Source organism: Saccopteryx leptura, chromosome 11, assembly GCF_036850995.1.
Source record: "Saccopteryx leptura isolate mSacLep1 chromosome 11, mSacLep1_pri_phased_curated, whole genome shotgun sequence".
In the NCBI taxonomy this organism is placed as follows: Eukaryota; Metazoa; Chordata; class Mammalia; order Chiroptera; family Emballonuridae; genus Saccopteryx; species Saccopteryx leptura.
In genome coordinates, this window is record NC_089513.1 from 24,028,390 (window position 1) to 24,045,827 (window position 17,438).

The 17,438-nt window shown below is 40.9% G+C and overlaps 1 protein-coding gene across 2 annotated transcripts in view; it reads right to left on the reverse strand.

The window, feature by feature from the left end:
- Positions 1 to 850: 850 nt before the first annotated feature.
- Positions 851 to 17,438, reverse strand: part of SETBP1 (SET binding protein 1) — a 356,358-nt gene continuing 339,770 nt past the window's right edge. For both annotated transcript variants that reach the window (XM_066353555.1, XM_066353557.1), the window contains exon 6: positions 851 to 3,290. In XM_066353555.1, coding sequence (XP_066209652.1) covers positions 2,668 to 3,290 — 623 coding nt within the window. In that variant the 3' untranslated portion in view covers positions 851 to 2,667. The remainder of the gene's footprint in view (positions 3,291 to 17,438) is intronic.

Consider the following 17,438-nt stretch of genomic DNA (forward strand, 5'->3'; position numbering starts at 1 on the left):
TGCGTGCCAGGACCTCCAAACAGCTGGTGTGTATGTCTTAATTTGGGTTTTCTGCAGTTTCCCAATCTATTCTTAGGGTCATAGACGTAGAGGATTTGCATTGAACTCACATGGTAACTGAAGAACTGAATTTATGTATAAGTTGCGACTGCTGCATCTCTCCTGAAATACTTTTCATTGGTTTGAAAATTCCAAAGTTATTTGAAATTTCTCACCTACTAGAGGTTAATGACAATTAAGCTTTTGGGTTCTTTTTGATGAGGCTTAGAGTGTCAGTTCATTCTCCTCTGCAAGATGTAGTCTGCTCACAGCTGTGGTTGGGGAAACAGCACAATGCCAAGAGAAGGGCAAAAGAATGACTGAAATGATTTTCAAAATCCAACAGGAGAGAGACCTCTTTATGGCTTAATTGGAATGAAAATAGTTGCTCTTTCATTGCAATGGTAGGGTGAATGGGGCTAATTTAAAACTTCCTCTCCAGTGACTTTGGAACCACTCAGACAGAGGTTGGGAATGACAAATTGAAAGTGGCTGGTTTGATTTTGCTGTTCAACTTGTGTAAAATGCCAAAGGTCAACCAGGGTCACAAACTGAGTATCTATGATGCAAGCTTCAAAGTACAGGAGAATGCATTCCTTTAAACTTACATATTGCTAGGACTAAATGGGACTGACCTAGTGGGCAGCATCTGATGTGGCGTCCATGGTGACAGTGTAGAACAGATGACTCTGGGTAATTTCAACCAACTGTTGGTGCCATGACAGAGCTGTGATGTTTGTCAGCATATTAATTTGGAATTTAAAAATTCACCCCCATAGACACCCTCTCTCTTATTCTTTTACGCTCCCAGCAAAAATCCTCTCTCTCTCTAAGGAAATAATGTGCTCTGAAGTGATAATATAATTTCCAGCCAGTCCCAACTTCCTGTAAAGAAACTTAATTTAGAGGCAAACCAGATATTCTAATTCCCATTAGAACATTTAATTCTGTCTCTCAGTGTCTGTCTTTTTATAATCTACCACGCCAGGTGTTTGATGTCTTGGGAAGGTAAGGGGAGGAATGAGGGAGGAAATTGAAAATACTCATTTGAAATTTCCACATTCGACTTTTAGAAAACATCTACGGCAATGGGATGACTTCATACTCATTCTGAGTCTTCTTAACGTGTTTTACTTGGGCTGCGGAAACGGGTAATAGAGATGGAGTATCTGTCCACGCTAAACCAATGACTAGAGTACAACTTGGATGAGAAATGTACAGTTGAAATTGACCATTTAAAAGACGATTTGTCACACACAGTTTGCATCCATGCAGACTGATAGATTTATAATTACATTATGTACAAAAATGTTTGAGTTTATTAAGGCAACCACAATTTGGATATTCTGTCCAAGGTGGCATGATACAATTGGAGTGGTGATACCCTTGGAGTATATTCATTTTTTTTTCAGATAAGAACACTTACTCCCATTTGCTTTTAAGAAATAATTATCAAGAGATAATGGGCTTCTATTGTCTTTTTGTTTCTTTCTCTTCATGACCTATGACAGTTATTTGAAGAAAAAAAAATCACATACCAAGGCATTGCTAAACACTTGTCTTTCTGGTGGGTCTGTGGTTTCAGTTTTTTGGTGATTGGTCAGTTATTCCATTTGCTGTGGGGTATTAAAACCATCTTATTCTGCCTATCCGCTCATGATATCTTTTAAGTATAAAAATAACCTGGTTGACATCTGGGTCAACACATCCTAAGCTGCTCTGAACCACTTATTCAAATGGCTCTATCAATACTGAATATCTGTTTCACAAGAATTGGGATTCAAAGCCAAGCTCCCTGGGAATGCATGCTAAGGGTGAACATTACAACACAGGTAAGGGTTACATTATTTAGGTGTGTATCCAGGAAGAGAAGGCAGCCAGTAAGTTAATGAAAAGGTATAGGGAAGTACATAATGGGCAAAGAAGAAGGAGGAACAGACAATGCTAAATATCAGCGTATGTGTGATAGAGGAGGCATACAGAAGAATACGAATGCAAGTCTAAGGTTGCCTATCACTAGAATTCCACCTTCTGATGACGAGTCCATCTGAGACACTGTATCCCTAACAGAAAGATTCAGGTCACCTGAAGACGCTATTGGTGCCCAAAGCCTAGCCGAGCTTGAAAAACCAAAAGAAATAAAAACCAATTAATTAAATGGAAGTGGATTACAACAAAGCCAGTTGAGAAATATGCAGCTTTTCTGCCCTTGGAATGTTTCCTAATTGAGGGTGTTTTCCTTTCAATTTTCCTGGCCAGCAAATGCAGTGGCAGCAACGGCGCACCTTGGACGAGGTCGGGTGGCTGTCAGCGAGCACCACCAGCTTTCTCCTTCTTGATGGGTCCTCTGCTCGCTTGCCTGTAAAGGATCTAGCCAGATTGATGTGCCGCTTGGTTTGGAACTGCTGTAAAGCACAGACAAGCTTCTTTTGAAGGCGCACCCCCTGCTTTGCTTTCCCAAGAACTACTGATGGCTCAGCCCCATCATCTGGCCCGATTCCGCCTGCCCAGCTTCTGGAGAGGAGGGCAAGGGTGTCCCCGCAATAGGGCATTCTGTCCCCACCCCATCTCACTGCACTTCCAATGCGTCAGTTCTCCCAGCCCTAGGTTCAGATGTCCAGACCCACCCTAGGGAAGGACATCACTCTCACTCCCTCGGGATTTCCTCTGCCTTTTGGCCTTGACCTCCTCTTCCTGGGGAAGGGGCTGCTGTGGGGGCGGCTGCTGCGGGGACTGAGCGGGAGGCTGCGGTTTGTGTTTCCTCTTCCCGCCGCCTCTGGGGGTCTTGGGCAGAGGTGGGGGTGGCGGTGGGGGTGGTGGGGGTGGGGGCGGGAGGGGTGGCGGTGGGGGCGGGGGCAGGGGCGGTGCCTCCCGGGCCATGTGGATGACTGCTTCAATGGTGGCCATGATCGTGTCTTGGCTGGCTGCGGGCTCCAGCACCAGTGGGCTCAGGCTGGGCCTCTGACCCCTTTTGCTGGGCAGGTCGATGCACTTTTCCAACACGGGCATTTGGTCTCTGGAGTCCTCATCGAACTGGGTGGGCTGCTTTCGGGGACGCCCTCTCCTCTTCTTGACGAAATTGTTGCCCGTCTTTGATTGTCTCTGCAGCCTCTTGGCCTTCAGGATCTTGTTCACGTGGTCCAGGTTCTTCTTGGTGGACAGAATCTTGGTGTAGCTGCACATCTTCCGCACCTCGCACTGGATGGCTTCGATCTCCCGCCTCTTGAATCGTTTCTTCAGGGAGGAGCTGGCTGCAGGAGGGGAAGAGAGAAGAAACTGAGCACAGGAAGTCAGCTGTCTTAAACATAGTCTACTCAGTGACAGTGGCATTATATCCAGTGGTGGGGTTCAAATAATTTAACAATGGGTTCTCTGCCCTAATTACCATTTTAAGTATAAAAAATATATATACTGAAAACGTTCTTTATTATTTCATGCATTTAATACTTAAATAAGAATAAAAGAGGTACACAAAACTAGATTATGTTATAAGAAAGTTATAAATATTAATGAAAAAATATTAAATAATACCTTACAAAAAAACAATAAAACTGTTATTTAAGATATTTGCATACTGCTTCTTGATTGGTGTCCTCACCTGCAATTTTTTTTCTCCTATGGACAGAATGAACATTACTACAGGCACTTAGAATATACTGTTGCACAGATGAACCTTTAAAAAGAGTAAGGAATGTAAATTTGTGATTTTCATATTGGGCAGCTGCCCAGACGCCCACTTTAGAGAGAACCCTGATTACAAGTGCCATTTTAACAACCAGTTTGCTGAACTCAACAAAAAATTAAGTATTGGTTCTGTGGAACCGGTGTGAACCAGCTGAATCCCACCACTGATTATATCCAGCTGTGGAGACTAGGGTGTGTTAGTGCCATGGATATGACTTAGGACTCCATACTTATTCTTTTCTTTTCCTTATTACAATTAAAAATAAACCTTGATTAGATATCTGAAGTCCACAAAGCATTCCTATTTATATTATTTCAATCTTCACAATGATCCATGAAATAGTCTTGTTCCCATTTTTAAGATTTGGAAACTGAGGCTCATGCCACTTAGGGGGATCTACTCTGGAGTCCAAGTTAGAGTCACAGTATAAATTTTCTTACTACAGCTTTTCTTTTTTTATGACCCTTTGTAGCATTAAGTTAGACTTTCTCTTTTTTGTGGAACATGTTGAATGACTAGAATGACAAGCTGCCCTCCAGATCAAGCCATCTTGATACATACTTGAATGTACAGATCATTCCTAGGTAATATCAACCTCCAAAAAGAGATGTCTTGATCTGAACTGGAATATGTAATCGAATCTATTTCATTCCTAGCCTTCATCCAGTGACACAAGGGAGCGATATTTTCTGGGACACTCTATTTGGGATGATACCATCTCTCTAATTCTCTCCTCCCCTCATCCCTCACTCCCCCACCCCTAATTTCTGGACTTGTCAAGCTGCCTGATGATGTCCACTTGAGCAGGTACTTCTTAATTAGGTTATCCTCTGGGAACCTGAAGGGAAATATCAGCCAGGTGTTTCTGAATCATTTACATGCAAGCTACCGGGGCTATTGTCGGCAGAGAGCTCTATCCATGTCCTGGAGTCCAGATGCTCCTGCAGTTTATGAGCCAAACTTCTAGTCTCAAGAAGTCCTGTACTGCCGCCACTAAACAGCCTTCAGAACTGCTTCATTTTGAAGCTCAGACACAAAAAAGTGTGAATGCCTTCAAGACGTAGCAGTGCTTTCCTCCTTTAAGTTGTTTTTTCTTTTGTGTTGTTCAGGAGATACATGTGCACACTCATGTGTACACACACACATACACACACATACACACACGGGCACTCACAAGTACCCTGCTGCCCCATCTCCACACTGGCCCCTCCCTTGGCCATTCATAAACTTAAGAAGTGTGTCTTCACTTAACTCTTTGCTGCTATAATTTACCCAGAAGGTTAACTCCCAAGAAGCCCAGATGTAGGGTAGAAGATGTTGATCCTACTCAATGTTGCAGGTCTAAGAAATGTGTTTCATTTTAGCAACATAGTTTGTTGTGGCATTCCCAATTTTTCCACCTACTAGTGGAGAAGTGGAATAAATATCTTAAGGGAAACGAGGGGAAAATGCTGAAAACATGAACATCACTCTCACTTACTCCTGGAAACTCCCACTTCATTCTTTCCCCTGTATTCTCCAAACTCTCTCATGCACTGTGCCCACCACAGGCTGCAAGGAGGGTTTCCCTTGAAGTTATTTATACCACTAGCTTTGTGAAGTGGGAAGCTCTGAATTCCACAGGGCAGGTCAAAATGTTATTGCATTTGGCCAAAGGTCACTGCAAGACTCACTGAGCAATGAATAACTCCTGAACAATCTTCAAAATAAGTTATAAAGATCAAAATAGAAGAAAGTGCCCTGGCTGGTTGGCCCAGTGGTAGAGCATCGGCCCAGTGTGTGGAAGTCCCAGGTTTGATTACCGGCCAAGACACACAGGAGAAGCACCCATCCACTTCTACACCCTTCCCCCTCTACTTTCCCTCTGTCTCTCTCTTCCCCTCCTGCAGCCAAGGCTCCATTGGAGCAAAGTTGCCTTGAGCACTGAGGATGGCTCCATGGCTTCTGCCTCAGGCACTAGAATGGCTCCAGTTTCAACAGAGCAACGGCCTAGATGGGCAGAGCATCGCCCCCTGGTGGGCATGCAGGGTGGATCCCAGTTGGGCACATGCGGGAGTCTGTCTCTCTGCCTCCCACTTCTCACTTCAGAAAAATAAAAATAAAAATAAATAGAAGAAAGCCAGAGTGCATGTCTGACTACAAAAATAGGTAGTATTGTAAAAAGAAAAGGTTGCTTGACTATAAGTTCTTAGATGCACGGACAAACTTTCCCTGGTCTTTATGTCCTTTATGGGGCAACATGGTGTCTCATCCGTGGAAAGTTTTTAAAAATAGTTTCTGGATTGATGAAGTTTACTATTCATTGCTACCTTATAGCCACATTCTTTTCTAAAAGAGTTCTCGTTCAGATTTTTTTTTAAACAATCGTTGCAAATGTAGTGACAATAAGAGTTAGCAGGCCTCCACATCAGAGCTGGGCAATTTTCCTTGTCTACAGAGTTCACAAGTAAATGAAAACGAGTCAAAAATACACCACAGAATGTCTGGCATTATTCCAAATACCAATTCCATTTTCACTTTACCCTCTTTTTAGTTTATGTCACCCACAGAGGAAGAAATGGTATGTGATATATAATATGGCATGCATGTACAAAGCAAATCATTTGGGGCAATTAGCTGGCAATAGTTTGTGAAAAAAAACCATGAGCTGGAGTGATCTGGGGCAGTGATAACCAATGCATTGTTTCTCTCAGTGTTTTCTTTTTAGCATGGAATATCAGACACAAACACAAAAAGAGGAACCCAGTAGATAATACTATATTCAATAATTTATTATATGCTGCATATTTTTGAGCTCTTGTGTTGAATAAATGATTACAAAATAAAACTTAAAGCTGAGCAGTGTAAACGTACCCTACAGACTAAAAGGGTCATGACTGACTCCTATGCACCCACATTCCCAGTCAGTGAATGTTAACTTTGTGCCACGGAGGCTGTATGCTTTATACAGTCAGCTAAGTCTGGGCTCCTCTCTCAGCTCCGTGCTTCTCATTCCTTGCTTGTATTTATACTTTTGCTGCACGAACCCACGTTGGTGAAAATTGGAAGTCTGAAACTACCGAATATTGCTAGCGCGGTAAGGAAGTGGGGACACTTGCACACCGTTAGCAGGAGTGTCCACTGGCTAATTATTTGACAGAGTGAATGGGCAACAGCTACTAGAGTTGAAGATGCATTAGCTCAATGCCCTAGGTAGCCCATGTCCAGGCTGCTCCTTTACTCGTTTGTAACAGGACGGCCCTTGAAGCTCTGAAGGCTGAAAACCATCTAATTAAAAGGATAACAGACCAATTGTGATACATGGAATATTACACCTCTGTTAAAAGGAATAAGCTACAAATAAATACATTGCCATGGCAAAATAACCTAAAAAATAAAAGTATTTGTAAGTGTGCCATTTACACAGATTAAAAACATGGAGATTCCTGAAATGAAATGAATTTTCATCTCATTTTCTGTATCCCGGTGTGGAGGTTAAAGTGACTACAGTGCAGGGGACCAACTATGGGCAAAACAGTGGGTGGATGGGATTTCAGTGACTCTTCCCTTCAAAGTTGGGTGAATACCATATTTCACCTGTTCATATTTTAGTATGTACTTCTAAAAGATAGGTACTTTAAAAAGGCATGATCCCACTGTAATTATGGGTAGTTTCATCCCAGGAGATCTCTGCACTGGTGGACACTGTTCCACATCTGTGCTGTCTGAGCACTGCACACGTGGCTACTAAGCACTTGAGATTTGGCCAGTGTAACTGAAAACTGAATTTTTAATTTAATTTTAATTTTAATAGCTACATATGTGGCTAGCAGCTACCATGCTGGGCAGCCACATGTAGACTTAGCCACCACAATACACAAGGACACAAGGGGACTCTTAGTAAAACACAGATGGCGGGGACTCTCCAGGCGAACAACCTGGTTCCATCCACAAATAAGATGCAAGGAGAGACAGGTAAGGGAGGGGGTGGAGGTGAAATTAAAACAGACTTAAGAGATAAAATGGGCATTGCATGATATTATATAATTATTGCTAAATTTCTTAGGTGTCATAATTACAGTGGGATCATGCCTTTTTAAAGTACCTATCTTTTAGAAGTACATACTAAAATATGAACAGGTGAAATATGGTATCATCTGGATTGGCTTCAAAATATTAAGGAAGGGAAGAGGTAAGCAGGAGTATGAATGGAACAAGAGCGACCATTGTCCCCGTGTGTTACAGGAGCAGAGTTCAGTGCAGCAGGAAGGATGTCACGCAGGGGTGGCTGGACCGGGACAAAGCTCTCAGCCTCTCTGGATCTCTTTTTCTTCGTCTATTACATGGGATGGTCAGACTACACATTCACAGTGTTCTACTCTAGATTTAAAGATTGCTATAATTCTTTCCTATACTCATTATCAATTGTTTTGCCAAATGCAAGGTGGCTTTCTGTAACATTTATTTCATCTAATAATTTTCAAGTCCTGGGGGGGGGACTTTGGACTTGGCAGGGTTTAATATTCACAAACCTTTCTCCTACTGCTTATGATTGCACTGTCCCTCTAAGTGTTTTCAGATTTCTCTTCCTTCAAATTGTTTCATTATTAGACAGTAATTTCTGGGCTCTTGCAGCAAGATTGATTCCATATTTGCCCTCCTTCCTATAATTGTCCTGTATCTGTTCTTTGTCAGTTTTTTAATTCTTTCTATGAAAATATTTTCCATTGATTTGAGTGTGTGTGTGTGTGTGTGTGTGTGTGTGAGAGAGAGAGAGAGAGAGAGAGAGAGAGAGAGAGGAGCATTGACTCGTGTTTCCACTTAGTTATTCCATTTGGTTGTGTACTCATTCTCACATGTGCCCTAATCGGGGATTGAACTCGTGAATTGGGCATGCCAGGGATGACACTCTATCTACTGAGCCATGTGGCCAGAGCCTGTTCTTTGTCAGTTTTAATATTATTATTATTATGAATGGCCAAGGCAAAATGCAAATCTGGACCTTTCTCGGTATTTAAAATTGCCATGCAAATGGTTGAGATGGTTTTGGTCTAGATAGAGATTTTCCTTCTCTTTATTCCCATTATCAGGGACTGGCTCATCAGCCTTCATTCATTTGCCATGTCCTTTAGGATAACCAACGACCGGACTTCGCACTGCTTTCCGCACACTGACTCTCCAGATGCGGTCTAGGCTCTGTGAGCAAGGTGACGGCTAGTAAGCCTTTGTTTTATGAAAGGTTTCCACAAAATAGGTGCTAATGGTTTAGAGACTGTACTTTGTCCATGTATAAGCCACATCCATGTTTTACAAGAAATTTGTGGGTGGGTCGAAGAGGGAGGCAAATTTATCTCTAGATGCATTAGAATTTTCCCTACTGTTTGAACATCCCTAAGGGACGGGTAATACCGGGGACTGCTGAACTGTGTTTAGTTGAGTTGCCTTGCAGGAGCACAAGCAGCGGGGTGGGGATAAACTACACTGTATGCTGATCCAAGTTAGAAGGCTCTTTGATGGTAAAGACCCTGTCTTTTCTCCTGGCACAGGTCACTTATGCAGCAGTATGCAACCTGGTATGTCGTCCAGAGTCAGCAAGTACATGCTCAAGGGACTTCAATTGCTTAATGTTATCCAGTGCGAGTTGTATGTCTTTTTGTACTCTGTATTTAAATTTAACTCAGTAATGATCTCTTGTTTTCCTTGTTGCTTTTTATTTTTTAATGGGATGTATGAAGCAACTTGCCTTGGCATGCGAGCGTTCTCCTTTCTTCCTTTGAATTTAAATTAACCTTCTACAACCCTGGCCTTAAAAGCACTTCTGAAGATGGCAAGATGCCTTCGCTGGTGAGGCATCTGCGAGGTGGGGTGCATCCTGCTGGTCACCAGCACCAGTACAGTAGTCTTGCTTTCCAGTCTGGAAACCCTACTTTAGTATGAAGCGTTTGCAGGTGAAGGGGACTCATCACGAATGTCAAGGTGCTTCCATTTTGTTCTTAAAGTCATCTTAATACAGTCTGGGGTTTCTCTGAAAATGTGAGTAGCTTGTTTGAAGCACAGTAACTGCTTGGCTACAAAATGATTTTGTCCTCTTAGGGGTTTATTTTTTTATTTAAATAAATTTTTATTAATGTTAATGGGGTGACATTAATAAATCAGGGTACATATATTCAAAGAAAACATGTCTAGGTTATCTTGTCATTCAATTATGTTGCATAACCATCACCCAAAGTCAGATTGTCCTCCGTCACCTTCTATCTAGTTTTCTTTGTGCCTCTCCCCCTCCCCCTAACCCTCTCCCTCCTTCCCTCCCGCATCCTCCCTCCACCCACTCCTGGTAACCACCACACTCTTGTCCATGTTTCTCAGTCTCATTTTTATGTTCCATCAATGTATGGAATCATGCAGTTCTTGCTTTTTCTGATTTACTTATTTCACTCCGTATAATGTTATCAAGATCCCACCATTTTATTGTAAATGATCCGAAGTCATCATTTCTTATGGCTGAGTAGTATTCCATAGTGTATATGTGCCACATTTTCTTTATCCAGTCTTCTATTGAAAGGCTTTTTGGTTGTTTCCATGTCTTGGCCACTGTGAACAGTGCTGCAATGAACATGGGGCTACATGTGTCTTTACATATCCATGTTTCTGAGGTTTTGGGGTATATACCCAGTAGAGGGATTGCTGGGTCATAAGGTAGTTCTATTTGCAGTTTTTTGAGGAACCACCATACTTTCCTCCATAATGGTTGTACTACTTTACAGTCCCACCAACAGTGGATGAGAGTTCCCTTTTCTCCGCAGCCTCTCCAACATTTGCTATTACCTGTCTTGTTGATAATAGCTAATCTAACAGGGGTGAGGTGGTATCTCATTGTAGTTTTGATTTGCATTTCTCTGATAACTAATGAAGATGAGCATCTTTTCATATATCTGTTGGCCATTTGTATTTCTTCCTGGGAGAAGTGTCTGTTCATGTCCTCTTCCCATTTTTTTATTGGATTGTTTGTTTGTTTGTTGTTGAGTTTTATGAGTTCTTTGTAAATTTTGGATATTAGGCCCTTATCTGAGCTGTTGTTTGAAAATAACATTTCCCATTTAGTTTGCTATCTGTTTATTTTGATGTCAGTTTCTCTTGCTGAGCAAAAACTTTTTATTCTGATGTAGTCCCATTCATTTATCTTTGCCTTCACTTCTCTTGCCTGTGGAGTCAAGTTCATAAAATGTTCTTTAAAACCCAGGTCCATGAGTTTAGTACTTATGTCTTCTTCTATGTACTTTATTGTTTCAGGTCTTATATTTAGGTCTTTGATCCATTTTGAATTAATTTTAGTACACGGGGACAAGCTATAGTCGAGTTTCATTCTTTTGCATGTGGCTTTCCAGTTTTCCCAGCACCATTTGTTGAAGAGGCTTTCTTTTCTCCATTGTATGTTGTTGGCCCTCTTAGGGGTTTATTGACAAAGAACATCTTCTCTCTGCTGCAGCAGCTTTGGGACCCTGGTCTTGTTTGGCCATTCGGCTGATGGAGGGTGAAGCAGTCGGGTGTGCTTGTGCATGGGAAGGTGTGCAAATTCTGAAGTGGCAAAGGGCACCGAACAGCCAGTCAGCAGGGTGGCTGTCTCCTCTAGACCTCTGGGCTTCCCTAAAATGTTAAAATGTGTATAAAATGCAGATGGCAGTAAAAATGTTTTTGGTTCTTTAATAATAGAAAGGTCAATCAAATTTAAAATTATTTTCAGACTATTATTTCAGATTTATCTCAACCTTTTAAAGTTTATATTTTAAAAGATGAGTGTACATATTTCAATATGTATTTACATGTGGTAATGCTGCAAAATTATGTTACTGATTTCATCACATGATCAAAATTTTGGACTGCTTTAACGTTTTCCTTTCTTCTTCTAAAGTCCTGGAAAGTTTGTAAACTCAGTATTTAATCCTAGAAGATCCTCACTTTCTATGAGCACACATCATAAGAGGCATTAAACTTCTTGAAGACAGGCAGTGTGCGTTCTTGTTCATTCCCCTCGTGACAAAGAACACAGTTCCTTTTTCATACTAGATGCCTTATTAATATTTCCTGTGGGATTGTTTGAGGTTGTAAGCTTTAGAGACCAAAGCCTGGATGTCATTAACCTTATATTCCCTAGAGCACCTTTAATTGAATTACATGCAATTCCAAGGCAGTCAAAGAGTGTCCTACCCATAGAGAACTTCTGGAATGGGTTGATTCTTTGCTACTTTACTGGCTTAGGCAGTGCTGAGGTCCTAATCTTTAGGCTTGTATAGTCCTCAACTTCCCTGACCACAAGGGAATGATACCAGTCATTTTGTGAGCTGGGTTTGGGACACATCACTGGTGGCTTTGGACAGATAAAGGCAGTGATAACTTGTCCCCACAGAGAACTTGGGCTGAGTAAGAACATGGCTAGCTTGCTCAAGGACCCTCTGAGAAAGGTAACCAGGACTTTGGCAGGCCTGAGAAAGGTGGATGAGGTGGACAGTGCTCAGAGATCAGAGAACTAGCAACAGAGGTGGTTACAGCCTATAAGATGCACTGTGCATCTTCATTAATAGGAACTGAGCTGGAGGGGTCCTCAGAAGAGTCTTAAGTCTGGGAGTTTTTCTGGGGGTGATACTTATTCAGATAAGAGTGTTTTCCTACGCTTTAGGCGAGGAGTGAATCGTGAGTGGCAACACTCATAACCCAAGGAAGACTAGGGCCATTTAGCCCCGGTCTATTTCAGTCACCTCTGGCTTCTGTAAGTTGCACGTGGCTTAAGCCCTGACAGGCTGACTAGACAATGTGAAAGACTGAACAGAAATGTAGTTGACGCCAAAAGTTTAATGCTACATCTGCTGAGTCTCACAGCATGCCAGGTGGTCACATGGCAGGAGTGGTCATATTCTCTCAATGGGCCCTTTATATATTTTTTTCCTTCTCAAACATGACATAGCTATATCCTTAACCATAAATAACCATCCTTTACATAATACTCCAGGTATGATAGGTGCATGTTCATATTTCATTGTGAGAGTATTTTAATTTTCTTTTCTCAATTTTGAAAATAATAAACCCCAGAAAAAACAGGAATGAATAAAGAATAATGTAGCAAATAGGATGTTATGAAAATTTTCATATTTATAATAGTTAGGCTCAGTAGAAATAAATTGTTGACCATGCTAGAAATTTAAGAATTATATCAAATGGTAGGTATTCATGTTTTATTTTCTTCCTAGACTTAATAATTTCATTTGTTAACTTAAAGACTCAGGCTAGTTATTTAGAACCTGATAGGAAACATATTGACCAAAACATTATTAGAAGAATGAGGTGCTTGTCTTGACTCTTCACTCCTTAGTTCTCTTAGTTTCTTCGTAGGACCCCTACTTCTAAATAAATATGTCTATAAAAATAGTCCTACACCTCCAAATCTTCTCTGTTCTAGGTAAGATGTCCTTGATCCCTTCATCTGTGTTTCGTATGAAATGAATTCTAGACTATATTCCATTTTGATCACTGTCCTCTGGAGAATTTATTATCTGCCAGATATCACTTAAACTTTGGTGTCCAGAATTGAACTGATTTTCCAAGTATAAGGTGATTCGTGCAGAAAAATTGGATTAATTTCTGTAATCAAGGCACTACATGTCCATTAATAACGCTGTTAAAAAAACAAACAAAAAACAACCCAACTTGTGTGTGTGTGTGTGTGTGTTTGTGTCACTAACACACTGTTGGCTAATATTAAATGGAAGCCCAATTAATTCTCTTAAATTTTTTTCTGTAATCTGCCACACCAAACTGGACATTACCATGTGGAATTGGTTTTTCAGCTTAAATACAAGCCTTCTTTTTAAATCTGCCAAGTTTAATTTTATTGTTTTTACTCAAGTGTTTTAGTGTGCTGTGAAAGTTTGGAATCTAAATTCTGTTTTCTCAAGGAGTGCCCAGATTTCTAGGGCTTTCTATAGGGTTTAAATACCCTCAAAGTTAATGACTACCCCTTTAACTCCTTCTGGGCATGATTCAAGTGACTCAAATGCATACTATTGTTTTTCTTTTATTAAATGTTTTATAAAAAATATTTCAATTTATACAACAAAGTCTTCCTGCATTCTTTATAAAAATAATAAGCAATTTATACCCCTTGCTTTAGACTTTCACATATTTTTGTGTCTGTCTAGTTAATAGATGATAGATGTACCACAGAAACAATACCTTTGCATAGCCTACTGTGTGTGTCCAACTCTATTATTTCCAATTTCCACTGGAATTCAGTTTATGATTCAGACTTAAAGCTTCTTATTGATATTTTTATCTTGATATATTCTACCCATTCTTTAGAACTCCAATTAAGTTGTCTTCCTAAAAGCCATCTGAGAATCCATTTCTTTCTTTTTTAAAAATTTGTATTTATTGGTTTTAGTGAGAGAGGAAGGCGGGGAGGAGAGAGAGAGAGGAGAGAGAGAGAGAGAGAGGAGAGAGATAGGAACATTGAGCTGCTCCCGTATGTGCCCTGAGCGGGGATAGAATTGGCAACCCCTGCGCTCCAGGGCAATCTCTAACCAAGGGAGCTCTCCAGCAGGCAAGACTCTCCTTTCAGAATGAACCTTTCTGGTCCCCTCTACATTGCTTGGATCTTTCTGATAGCACTTTACAGTCTGTGCTGCATTAAGATGATGGGATCAATCTACATTTATCTCTCCACTTAAATCGTGTTTCCTACAGGGCAAGACCATGTCTTAACCCTTCTTACTCATTCTTGGAACCAATATTGATGGAGCCCCACTTTGTGTCAGGCAGTATGCTGGGCATGCAATCCCATGCCCCTACCCCTAGGGACCAGCACAGAGCTCAGCTGACTTACTTGAACTGAAATCAACTTACATGACTTGACCTAAACCAAGGCTTAACATCTACTTTGTAAAGTCTATGTACAAAATATGGAAGGATTTACTGAAGGGAATCCCAATTCACTGTAAATTAAATCAGTTCCTCCCATATTTCAGTTGTTTCCTACTTATCACAGAGCCCCATTAACTGTCTGGAAAATCTAAGCTATGACCAAAAGCACAGAAGTACAGACTGATACCCAAACCACTCTATGGGGAAGTGGCATTCCAATGATAAGAACAAGTTTGGAACTTGTTTAGTTCCATTAAGCAAACCAGTTTGAATATCTAAGCCCAGAGAATGATTAAAACCATGGGTCCCTTGGAAAATGAAGACAAGTATATATTACATTTTAATTATTTAACACCAAGAATGAGAGAGAAAGACGGAAAAAGGGAGAGAGAATATGAATGGTCTTTTCCTTGCTGAACATTTGGATCAAAATTATAATGGTTTATTGTGGGGGAGTTTTCATATGCTCTCTTGGCAAATATCTATACAGTCAAGTTCTGAGCACTATACCAGTTTTTTTTTTTTAAGTTATTGCTTTCCTTTTTTTTTTTTTTTTCCTTTTTCCTAATATAAGCTTGGACAGACTCAAGGCAGCAAATACTTCTTCCTCAATTTAAGATTTGACAATTTAAGAGGGAAAAGCTCATTCATCATCTTTCCCTTTTAGAGACCATAAATTATTGGCTCATATACCATGTGGCTTGGATTCTAGGAAAAGTTAGTATAAACAAACCCAAGTTACAATTCGTGGAGTAAGAGAGTGAGTCATAAACAAAACACAGACATATGCTCTCATATAAATAAGGGCCTGGATCATCAGCTTCCCAAAGTCTGCTTCCCATTAATTACACAACAGAATGAACTTTCCATATGTAAGCCCAAATCACTTAACTCTGGCAACTTGCACGAGACAAAGACCAGGATTGTGGCTTTCATTTAGGCACTGACTAAACTGGATTTGAAAATAAGAAAAATCCTCTCAAAATACCTTCAGGTTTTGGAGGGCACCACAGTCCCTTCAAGGAGTGTTTTCTGAGCACTGTAACCCCAGCAGCAACCCAGGAACGCTGCTTGAGGCTAGTCTAGATCCCCTGCTGAATTTAAAGCTAATATCAGGCTTACTCTCTTTTATTCTGGGCTCTCTCATCTTTATGGGGCAAGTCCTGGGTCCAGGCCACACAGGGTGTTCAGACATTGCTGGGATCATGGAACAGCTGCAAGGCCTTCCACCAGGACCTTCGCTCTGTCTTTTGAACCTGTCTATTGGTAGTAGAAACTCATGTTTCTCCATGTTGTGTAAAAACTATCTGGTGTCTCTTAGTTTATAGAGGGAAATGCATAACGATTCCTGGGGAAGGGGATTCCTCAACAGGTGAGATACTCTGAGAGCCATGCAAGCAGCTGACTTTCCTTGTGTCCCTTTCAAAAGCAGACCTCATAACATAAACTAACAGAGCTGACTACAAGCACTAAAATAACAGATGTCACATTTTAGAAGTCCTGGGTGGGGGACAGGAGAGAAAAAGGACTTTCATTTTTTTGCACAGGGTTTTCTATTGTTCCTGTACTCGATGATTCTTTTGTAATATCCACTCTCTGTATCATCCCATCGGCCGTATCAGGTAAGAGAAATGCATTGTTCCTGCCTTCATATGAAATTAACAGAAAGAAGAAACGAACATATTTTGGAGACTCCATAGTGCAGTCTGCAGTATTTCACAGATTTCCTCATTTAATTAGCAACCACGTGAGGACATTACTAGTGTTACAGTACAGAGACGAAAACTGAGACCACAGAGATTAAATAATTTTCCCCAGGGCATATATTTTCGAGGTCATGGACTCAAGGAATCAAGCCAGGGCTGCCCTATTCCAAAGCCAGTTTCATACCATGTTTCCTTAAGGAAGCACAGAAGACAAAGAGCGAGATAAGGACTGACCTGGGTTTCCTTGATGAGAATGAGACCTGGGTTTCCCTATCAATTCACCACTGTTGACTGCACTGCAGTGCCACATTCTCTCAATTTCACAGTCTCAAAGGGCTTGTCCCACCCTCAAATTCCATAACTAAATAACACAAGATTACCTGTTACTTCTGCTAGATTATGTGTTCCTGCACATTGTTTGGACTGTGTTAACTTTCTGTGGTTCAAATTCCTTTTATGGTTTCCTATAGGGAGCCAGACAGCCAATATAATGAGTGAAGTTGGTCTGGATTATAAAGGAAGGTGGGAGTGGATGGGGAGAGGGCTGGGAAACTAAAGAGAATATGGCCCATCTTATAGGTAAACATTATTCTGTGTCAATCTATTGTTGATAGGTAGAAATCTGAGCCCCCAATTATTAGACAGCCTGAGTTTCAAAAAGCCAGAAATCTTGATTTTATACAAAGTATCTGACATATCCAAACCACAAATTAATTTTTAAGAACCGTATGACCCTCTGCAGCACAATCAAAATACAACTGCAAACTGCTATTGATCCGTGGCTGCCATTTTGTTCATCACTGCTCTTCAGAATGGTCATATGCCTCATTTGAGAATTTCAGTAACTCCATGTTCTGACCTCAACCCTCTTCCAGCCTCATCTGTTATTTCCAGACACATTCCTGTCCCAGAGATGTTGCTGACTTGTCCCTCCTCCTCTGTCTGCATATTGAGTTCCATTAATCCTTAAGAGGCCATCTCAACTCTTCTCTATCCAGATCATTTCTGTCTTCCAAAATCCCTTGGTCCACTCAGTTGGAAATTAGTGACTTGCCAATTGTCAACTTATAGCTTTGTTAGTCTCTGAGATTATTCCATCTACTCATCTATTAGAATAT